At 42.0% G+C, this 11,012-nt stretch overlaps 1 protein-coding gene across 1 annotated transcript in view; it reads left to right on the top strand.

Annotated features, from left to right (window-relative positions):
* The window catches only part of LOC109235011, a 24,574-nt gene extending 19,869 nt beyond the window's left edge, over positions 1–4,705 (top strand). The window contains exons 3-6 of the mRNA XM_019401032.1: positions 2,826–3,054; positions 3,098–3,181; positions 3,284–3,478; positions 4,664–4,705. Of these exons, the coding sequence (XP_019256577.1) occupies positions 2,826–3,054; positions 3,098–3,181; positions 3,284–3,478; positions 4,664–4,705 (550 nt within the window). The remainder of the gene's footprint in view (positions 1–2,825; positions 3,055–3,097; positions 3,182–3,283; positions 3,479–4,663) is intronic.

Raw genomic sequence — 11,012 nt, 5'->3', positions numbered from 1 at the left:
GAGTTACTTAAAGGGATAAAACAAAACATATCCCATCTTAGGGCATTTGGTTGCAAGTGCTATGTGCACAATAATGGAAAAGACTCCCTCGGAAAGTTTGATCCCAGAAGTGATGAGGGAGTATTCTTGGGATATTCTTCACATATCAAAGCATATAAAGTGTTTAATAAAAGAACTTTGTGCGTAGAAGAAAGTGTTCATGTAGTATTTGATGAAACTAACATTCTTTCTGAGAGACGGGAACATGAAGAGGAAGCCATTGGATTGATACAAGACTTGAATGATGCATCATCTCAGGTCAAAGTGGCACCAACAGAAGGAACAGGTGATGGAACAGGTTCTTCCATATAGGGCAACCTCATACGGGGAAGAAGTCAAAGTGGAATTGAAATAAAATCCTTGAAGGAACCTGTTCATGATCCTGTTCTTCAGCAAATGGCAGAAACATATAGCGGAAGCCAGTTGGTTGTGAAACCTCAAAACTATCAAAGTTCTCATCCCATTGAGAACATTCTCACTTATCCAACATCTGGAGTTAAAACCAGATCACAATTAAAGAATCTGTGTGCTTTTGATGCTTTTCTATCTATCATTGAACCTAAAAATGTTGTTGAGGCTTTGCAGGATGCAGATTGGGTGAATGCAACGCAGGATGAGCTTAACCAGTTTGAAAGGAGTCAAGTTTGGCACCTAGTACCAAGACCCAAGGACAGATCAATCATTAGTACAAAATGGGCCTTCAGGAACAAACTTGATGAAAATGGAGCAGTTACAAGGAACAAGGCAAGATTGGTGGTCCAAGGTTACAGCCAAGAGGAAGGCATAGACTATGATGAGACTTTTGCTCCAGTTGCAAGAGTAGAGGCAATCAGACTTCTCATAGCCTTTGCAGCACATATGGAATTCACTCTTCATCAGATGGATGTCAAAAGTGCCTTCCTAAATGGCTACCTAAAAGAAGAAGTGTTTGTGAAACAACCTCCAGGGTTTGAGAGTAAGGAATGTCCTGAGCATGTGTACAAGCTGGACAAGGCTCTCTATGGACTCAAGCAGCCCCCAAGAGCATGGTATGAACGACTGTCAAAATTCCTGCTGGAGCATGGTTACAAGAGAGGTAAAATAGATAGTACCTTATTCTTAAGGGAAAAAGGTAAGGATCTCCTTGTTGTGCAAATTTATGTTGATGACATAATCATTGGGTCCACCACTGACAAGCTAAGTAAGGACTTTGCAAAATTAATGGGGAGTGAGTTTGAAATGAGCATGATGGGTGAGCTTAATTTCTTCTTAGGCTTACAGATCAAATAAAGTCCAAATGGAACCATGATCCATCAGCAGAAGTATACAAAAGAGCTAATCAAAAAGTTTAAAATGGAGGAATCTAAAGAAATAGACACGCCCATTGCAGCTGCCACTAAATTAGATGTTGATGAACCTGGTTCATCAGTTGATCAAAAGTTGTATAGGGGTATGATTGGTTCACTCTTGTATCTCACTGCTAGCAGACTTGACATTGTTTTCAATGTAGGACTTTGTGCTTGTTTTCAGGCAAATCCAAAAGAGTCTCACTTGACTGCTGTCAAGAGGATACTGAGATATCTAAAAGGAACCACTGATCTGTGCTTTTGGTATCCTAAAGGTAGTAATTTTGATCTAGTAGGATATGCTGATGCTGATTATGCAGGTTTCCTAGTGGATAGAAAGAGCACCTCAGGTATGGCACACTTCCTTGGTTCATGTCTTGTGTCATGGGCTACCAAAAAGAAAAACTCAGTGGCCCTATCTGCTGCTGAAGCTGAGTATGTTGCTGCTGCTTCTAGTTGTGCTCAATTACTATGGATCAAACAACAGCTGGTAGATCTTGGAATTGAAGAGGGATGTATTCCAATATTTTGTGATAACACTAGTGCTATAAGTATGACAAAGAACCCTGTTCATCATAAGAGGACTAAGCACATAGATGTCAGACACCACTTCTTAAGAGATAACTATGAGAAAGGATTGATTTCAATAGAATTATGTGCTACTGATAAACGAATAGTTGACATCTTTACTAAAGCACTGAGTAAAGAAAACTTTGAGAGGAACATGTTGGAATTAGGGATGATTAAGATCACCTAATAGGTCCAGTTCAGAATGCACAATGAAAAAAAACAAAATGAAAAAAAATTTGGTTAGGAGTTCTAACTATTGTGTAAATATCTAGATCAATTCTTACTTAGTTTCAAACTTTAATCAGTATACTCCTGTGACATGTGTATATATGACTCACTGATCTCTTACAAAGTTTTTTCTATTATGACATTTGAGGCATGTTCAAGAGAGTTCTACTTGAAGAACCTGGTTCATCAGTATACGCTTATGAGAAAGTTCAGGTATGTTTTCTATACGTTGCACAATTAGAAAGTTAATTTTTCAATCATGAGCAAAAGTCCTACATTCATCAAATTCCCAGAAATCCAATCCATTGAGCATTGAACCAGTTTCATTCTCCTAGAACTCTAAAGAAAACGGGATTTTTTCCTAAAATCTAGCGTCGCCTATTAACCACTAAGAGACCGGAATTCTAAAGTGATTAGACTTCTAATTGACTCCTGCAAAAAGCTGTCGTTACTGCAATTACTTCTAATAATCTTTAAATACTCACCACACCCTTCTTCATTATTTCATAACCGTCAAAAAATTCTTCTCTAGTTCTGATTATCTTTTCTCTCAAAATTTCTCAAATCCTCTCCAGGAATCATTCACCATGACTAATCCCCAAGATAATCCTGGAACTCCCCCACCAATATCCCCTTCTAATACATCCTCATCTACACCCCTAGTGAAACCCCAAAACCAAGGTTCCGCCGGAAGAAAATATTGGCTAGAAAAACTGGAGCTTCTAGTTCTTTGACAAAAGCTCTAAATGAGAAATTGAGGGCTATCCCGAAGAAGGAAAGTTCTGCTAAAGAATCTGACTCCAGCTCTGAGTCTGAAGCTTTTATCTCTGCCAGCGAAGGGGAAGAACATGGTTCCTCTGACACTGATAAGAATCAAGAAACCCCTGGTGAGGTAAATACTTGTTTGGTATTTTCTGATATGGTTGAAAATGTAGATAATAGGTTTCATTTTGGTTGGTTCTGTGAAAGATGTAAAGGGGGCTGAGTCAAGTAGGAAGGGAAGTAAAAAGAAAGAAAAAGTTCTTGCTATCTGTGGATGTGTGGAGGAGAGTGGCAACAAGTCAGGGGGAAGTGGTTCAGGGGAAGCTGCTGAAGGTCTCGTTCATCTGAGCAAGCAACAGGATGAACCAGGTTCATCTGTTGAGGAAACCCTAGCTGACATTCTGAAAAAGGTTAGAGCCATCTATGATCCAAAGAAGTGCAAAGCTTCCTCACAAAAGGCTCCAACTGCTTCCAAGCCAACAAAGAAAAGTAAAGTGTCATCTCCAAAGCCTACTGTCCCTTCAGTACCAAAGGGAAGAGCTACTAGAAGCAAGGTGAAGCAAAGTGAAGCAGAATTGCAGAAAGCTCTGGAAGATAGTAGGAAGAAAAAGAGGGAAAAAGGAAAGGCTAAGGTTGTGGAGAGTGTTGAGATTGCAGAAGAAGAAGAAGAGGAGATGGACCTGGTCCATCAAGAAAGAGGAACAACTGAAGAAGTTCTTACTCCCAAACCAAAAAGATCCAAGACTTCTTCCAAGAAGTCTTACTCTGCACCTGTATCTACTGAACCCTCCTTAGCCAAAAGAACCAGATCTGCAGTGAAAGGGAAACAGGTAAAAATTACTGAAGAAGAAGAAGAATGGAGTGGAGAAGAAGAAGAGGAGGAGTCTGAGAAATAACAGGATAGGTTTTCCATCTTTGGCGGGAGAAAAATTTTGAAAGGCAGGTTGTTGAAAGACCTGGATGAGCCAGGAATGAGAAGACTGGTGAATACCCTAGCTGCACAAGGGTGGAAGGACATGGTCCTTGAAATGGATGGGAGGCTGGCCAGGAAGGAGCTGATTGAGTTCATGGCCAATGCCACTGTGAGAAATGGGTAGTCTCCAGCATGGTGAAGGGTGTAAAAGTAGAGTTTGATGCAATCAAACTGGGTGAGATTCTGGACATACCAAGTGAAGGGTATGATGACTATACAAGGCAGAGGTGGTCATGTCTGGAATCTCTTCCCACTGCACTTCAAATTACTAGAAATTTCTGTGATGCTGCAAATGTTGAAGATGTACCAGAAGCCAGATTTGTTCAGAAGAGTGAGATGAGACCTGAGCACAAGGTCTTATTTGAATTTGTGAACAAGTGCCTGCTTCCCAGACAGGAGAGGAGGCATACTGCCAACTATATGGACCTGGTTCTTATGGAGTGCCTTGAGAGTGGAAAGCAGATAAATTGGCCTGCTTTTATTGTCAAACTACTGGACAGGGTCATTAATGGATCCAAGGCACATGCAACTCCATATAGTTTCATACTCACAACTGTGCTGGACAAGCTAAGGGTGCTTTTGAAGAAATGGGAGATGGCATCAAGCAAGGAGCATTTTGGTGTTAGGACCTTATTGGCTTGTGACTATCCTGTCAATGCCACCCCCAGTTGAACCTGGTTCATCTCTGAAGACACCAGTGAATAGCAAGGTTAGGGCTTTGGTTCAAGAGTGTGGAACTAAGGATGCTGAAATTGCTAGGCTTCAGGCTCGTGTTGCTAATTTGGAAGCTGTAAGAGATGGCCTTTGAGCTGAGCTAGCAAAAGAAAAGGAGAAAAGTGAAGGAATGCTTAGGAATATGCTCAACCTTCTCCAAACCCAGCCCTCTAGTTCCTCCAAGCCTTAGGTCTTCCAGTTCTTGTTTTTGAACCTATCTAGAACCCCTAGTGACCCAGATTCGGGACTTTTTCTGTTTTTGTTGCTCATGTTTGGAAGTTTTTCTTTTTCTTTGTGGTCTGTTTGTGGAAACATATCCTAATCAATGACAATTTGCTTTTTCTCTTGTTCTATGAAGATTCTGATCTTAATAGTTAATTTTGTTTGTTGGTTGTTGATTAATTGAACCATGTTTTTACTTGCAGTTACCCTAGTGGCTATGAGTAATTATTAAAATCTGGGATTCACATTATTTGCAACTTTTCGATGATGCCAAAAGGGGGAATAGATATTGTGCTTTACTTGTTATTTAGAATAATGTGATATTTATAACCTGATTAAACCTGGTCCTTGATGATAAGTTAAAATTTCTAAGTTAAAGTGTTGATGATTAAGCCGAGTTCCACAGGTTCTCTGATCAGTAAAAGCACAGAGTTTGTCATCATCAAAAAGGGGGAATTTGTTGGCCCAAGTTCAGGTGAAGTTTTGAAGAATGACAAATGAACTCAGTCATGGACCAGATCCATCATTTGACACAGTGTTTATCAACCTATACATGTGAGATACACGTGAAGGAGATAAGTCACAAGGATAAAGCAGAAATATCTCCTGAACTGATCGAAAAGGTTGCATATTCGATGTGGAAAGAAAGTATCCTCATGGGAAGAGGACACAATCAGGATAAAGGATAGGGTTGGAGTTTGTATTGTTCAAGGACTCAACTTCGATGGAAGATCAGTAATTGAGTCTCAATCAAACTCTGATTACTAACTCATTAAATAACAGTAATTGTTCTCTTTTACGGGGATTGCACAAACGCAGAAGTGAAACTAAATTGAGAGCAAAAGAGCGAGATAATTTTGCAAGCAATTTATGTGAGATTCAAGTGTGCATTCCTGAAGCTACTTGGACAACATAGAAGAACCAATTCCATTGTGTTTATTCTTATTCTAGTTCAATTGTAGTAGGTGGTTTAATGTTGTACCTTTCCACCTTTTGTAGAAGCAATTATAATAGGTACTTTGAGTATTCAAGTTATAGGCTAACTTGAAGGTGTCGCAACAGTTGAGGCTGTGTGCCACACTGGGATTAGAGTTTAATCCTTAGGTTTACAAGAGTTTTGTAAATGCTGTTTTGGCCCAGTGATTTTAGTGGAAGTTTGGGAAAATCCTACTGAGTAGTAGGTCATGGTTTATTCACCTTTTGAGTCAGGTGTTTCCCACGTAAAAATCTTTGTGTTCTTTATTTTTTTGTATTTATTATTCCGCAAACAGCAGTAGTTAGTATACCTAGAAGAACCAGGTTCTTCTAGAGCGAAAATTGGGTACCACACAAATCACCCCCCTCTTGTGTGGTATTGACGTTTAGAACATCAGATGTTGTTTGAGGTGTTTTGAAGATTGGTACAAGTTTGGAGAGTGGTATGTGACTTGTTGGTGCCTTTGGTAGGTCCCGGGGGGCCTCGGGGTGATTTCAGATGGTTGGCGGAAGATTTGAATTGGGTTTTGGCAGCTGAAGTTTTTCCCATTTGCTGTCATAACCGCACCTGCGGCTAGAGGACCGCAGGTGCGGTCTCGCAGAAGCGAGTTTGGAGCCGCAGATGCGGCCAAGGAAGGCATCAGCTGGAACCGCAGAAGCGGTTGAGGAAGCGTACCTGCGATAGCGCAGGTGCGGGATATGCTTCGCAGATGCGGCACCTGGGATTTAAGTGGGGACCGCAGAAGCGGCGCTTGGCACCGCTGATGCGGTTGCGCAAGAGCGAGTAGACGACCGCAGGTGCGGAATCACTGGGTCAGAATGTATATAATTTTTCCTTCGCGATTTTCAGTGGTTTCGCCATTTTTAAACATGTTTTCTGGAGCTTTTGGGCGATTTTTGAAGAGAGAATTCAAGGAGACATCATTGAGGTAAGGTTTTGGATCATAAAAACTCGTCCTTATGGTATTATTTCACGGATTAGACTTGAAATTTTTGGAAAAATTGGGTAAATATGGAGGAAACTAGGGCTTAGGAATTTAGGTCTTTGATTAAGGATTTGAAGGGCCATTTGTTGTCGGATTTTGAAGTATTTGATATGCATGAACTCATGGGAAGATAAGGGTTCCATTGGTGTTAATTTTGTCGGATTCCGAGACGTGGGCTCGGTGGCCGGGTTTGGTTAATTTCGGGATTCGGATCGTAATTTCATTATTTTTGCATGGGATTTGTTCCCTTAGCATATATTGACGTCGTGATTCTGATTTTTGGCAGATTCGAGCGAGTTGAGGGCGAGACGAGAGGCAAAGGCATCGCGGGCTGGATACTGGACCGGATAGAGGTAAGTAATGATTGTAAATATTGTTCTGAGGGTATGAAACCCCGGAATTCACATGGTTGTGCTATTTTGAGGTGACGCACACGCTAGGTGAAGAGCGTGGGGTCGTGCACTATTGGGGATTGTGACTTAGTCCGTCCCATATGACTGTTTAATTGCGTATTTGATTGAAAACTGCTTGCTATTATCATATTTTGGGCTGAATGCCATATTTGGGCTTTGTGCCAGGAGTTTCACTGCTATTCCTCACTAATTTGACTTAGTATTTGTAATCAGTCATACTATACTTTACTGTTTTTCACAACTCAGCCATCTTTACTCGTTTTTGGTATTTTAAATATTATTTTGGGCTAAGCATCATGTTTTACTGTTGCCCGAGTGGCTTGTGAGATTCTGACTGATTAAGGCCGAGGGCCTGTGTTGTGAGGATACTATGGGATCGGGCTGCACGCCGCAGTATATGGTACCGATTGTGATATATGAGAGGCCGAGGGCCAGATTTATTATGCCACGAGGTGTCTTGTGATTGATATGAGGCCGAGAGCCTGTTCATTATGCCACGAGATGGCTTATTATTGCTCTTGGGCCGTAAGGGGCCTCTCCCAGAGTCTGTACACCCCCAGTGAGCGCGGGAACCCAGTTTTGTCACGACCCGAATCCCGGTCGTGATGGCGCCCAACACAATGCTAGGCAAGCCCGACCATTTAAACATTCCCAAATCCAAATACGCAACCCATTACCAAGGAATAGAGTTAAATTATCAGATAACATAATTCCAACCCGTAGTAATAGACAGAAATAGTGCGGAAAAACCATAACAAATGCCAATACAACTCCCAACAGATCTGGGGTCACGAGTCTAGAGCCTCTAAATACAACTGAGTAGCAAAATCTAAACATATGAAACTCTAGGATGCGGGAAAACAAAGGGATAAGGGGAGAAGTCGGGTCCTGCGGACGCCAGGCAGCTACCTCGACAACTCCTGTGATAATCTGGAGAGCAGCAACAACTCTACTAAGCCTCCGGAACACCTGTATCTGCACACATGGTGCAGGAAGTAAAGTGAGTACTCCAACTCAGTGAGTAATAAGCATAGATAATGGTTGAAGATAAGAAATCACGAAATATTACAATGTAAAGCTATAATTGGCAAGCCAGCACATTTAACGGTGAGATAACAGCAATTCAAATGACATGTAAAGCAAATAAATACCAATGCATGAATGCAATGAAATGCATATGACCGTTGCGGCGCGCAGCCCGATCCATTTGGGTACCCGCGCTCACTGTGGGGGTTCGGACTCCGGAGGGGCTCCTACAGCCCAAGCGCAATATCGACATAAAATCGCTGCGGCGTGCAGCCCGATCCATGCTCAGTCCGGAATATGCAAGTAAGCCACTCGGGCAATATTAAGTAATAGCTCTTAGCTCCAAACGTCAAAAAAAATGTAGTTTAAGTTTTTAAATCTTAAAAATATGACTGAACATTTCAAACAATGTTTAACTCAGGACTGAAGTCATTTAACATGCTAAGTATCATGGAAACAGTGATAATAATCCTTGAAGGATTCAAATAATCAGCACAAAGCCCAAATATATCCATAAAATCCAAGTACGATGATTACCAATCAATCTCTAGTCAAGAACACAGTATGAACATCACTCGGGACGGACTAAGCCACAGTCCCCAATCACAAACGACCCCGCACTCATCGTAGAGTACATGTCTCGCCTCAATATAGCGTCACAATGCGATATACCGGGGTTTCAAACCCTCAGGTCATCATCTACATCTATTACTCACCTCAAGCCGGCCACAAGTCTAGCTCGCTATGCCTTTTCCTCTCGAATCAACCTCCTCGCGTGCCGAATCTGGTCAAAACCACAAGGAATACATTACTATAGGCCAAAGAAACATAACCCAATCGAAAGGACTCGAAAAAACACCAAAAACCACGAAGTTGGCAAAACCCGAGCCCCAGCCCCACTTCTCGAAAAATTACAAAATTCACATCACCGGGTTCCTCGTCTCGCCACGAGTCCATGCATATCGAATTTATGAAAATCGGAGTCCATTTGACCCCTCAAATCCCCATTTTAGACTCTCTTAAGTTCAAGCCCTAAACCACCATTTTTGACCTTTGATTACTTGATTATTCAGTCTAAATCCATGTTTATACACCATAAAATCAAACTCTAAGTCCAAGAATCCATACCTGATTAAAGCCCTCGAAACCCTCTTCAAAATCGCCTCAAAGTTCTCAAGGTTCGGAGTCCAAAATGTTACCCTTTCAAAAATTTGCGAAGAAGATAAATCTCACTTAACTGCCAGTTATTTCCGCTTCTGCGGACCAATTACCTCTTTTGCGACTTCCGCTTATGCGGTCAACGTCCGCTTTTGCGGACTTTTCACTTAAGGCCACTTTTTGCTTCTGCGGTCCCCAATCGCATCTGCGGGACCGCTTAAGTGATCCTAATCCCGCCTCTGCGGAACCTGGCAAGGGCCATATTTTCCGCTTCCGCGCTCCTCAAACCACTTCAGCGAGACCGCACCTGCGGCCCCACAACCGCAGGTGCGAAACCAACAGATACCAGCAACTTGAACCTGCAATTAAACTCCAAAAACCTTCCGTTTAACCAACTGAACTCACCCCGAGGCCACCGGGACCTCAACCAAAAGCACAGACATGATCCACTACGCTATTCAAACTTGTTCCAATCTCAAAACACATCCAACAACACAAAAATCCTCATTTTTCATCAGTTCCAAGCCTAAGTTCTTCAAATTCTTTCGAAACTCACATTCGATCAAAAACCCAACCAAATCACCTCCGAATCACCTGAAATTTTGCAAGCATATCCAAAATCACCTAACGGAGCTACTGTAACTCTCGGAATTTCATTCCGACCCCCGGATCAAAATCTCACCTGCCAACCGGAATTCGCCAAAATACTCACTTCGCCAATTCAAGCCTAATTCTACACCGGACCTCCAAAATCAATTCCGATCACACTCCTAAGTCACAAATCATCCCCCGAAGCTAATCGAATCATCGGAAATCACATCCGAGCCCTCTAACTGGTTAGTCAACATCCGGTTGACTTTTCCAATATAAGCCTTCCTTAAAGAGACTAAATGCCTCATTTCCAATCCAAACCAATCCAATTCGACTCTAATTCACCAAATGCCGATAATGGAACATGAAGAAGTAATAAACGGGGAAAACAGGGTGGTAACACATGGGACGACGAGCCGGGTCGTCACAAGTTTGTGATGTGATATAGCCCGAGGGGATGATGTTGTTCCATGTTGTCGCCCGAGGGGCTGATACGAGTGATTGTGAGATAGCCTGAGGGGCTGGTCCTATTGGTATTTTTGCCCGAGGGGCTGTTTGTTGTTTCTATATTTTATACTGGCTTTCATTCACTTGTTTGAACTGCTAAGAGATGTTTTGAAAAATGGTTTTGCTGAATTAAGAAGTTTTAATGAGTTTTTACTGTTTACTGTATTGTGCTGGTTTTACACTGCCTCGCTGTAGCATTTTGCTGTGTATTTACGTGTTTTCTTATCTCTCAGCTGCCTTTACTTTTATTACTTACTGAGTTGGCGTACTCACATTACTCCCCGCACCTCTGTGTGCAGATTCAGGAGTCTCAGGTCACGCTAGCGAGGGTTGATTTGCTTCCAGCAGGCTATTTGGAGTTGACTAGGTAGCTGCTCGGCGTTCGCAACCCAGTGCTTCTCCTTCCTACTTTTATTTCGTTGTCCTAGTCTCGTAATAGACTATGTTGTCTTTTTCATACTCTTAGACGGATTTTAGATGCTCATGACTGGTGACACCCTGATGTCGGGCTGTGTTTTGCTTC

Source organism: Nicotiana attenuata, chromosome 1 (genome assembly GCF_001879085.1).
Source record: "Nicotiana attenuata strain UT chromosome 1, NIATTr2, whole genome shotgun sequence".
Taxonomy (NCBI): Eukaryota; Viridiplantae; Streptophyta; class Magnoliopsida; order Solanales; family Solanaceae; genus Nicotiana; species Nicotiana attenuata.
Note: the sequence above shows the minus strand (reverse complement) of the source record. Positions and strands in the feature narration are given on the sequence as shown.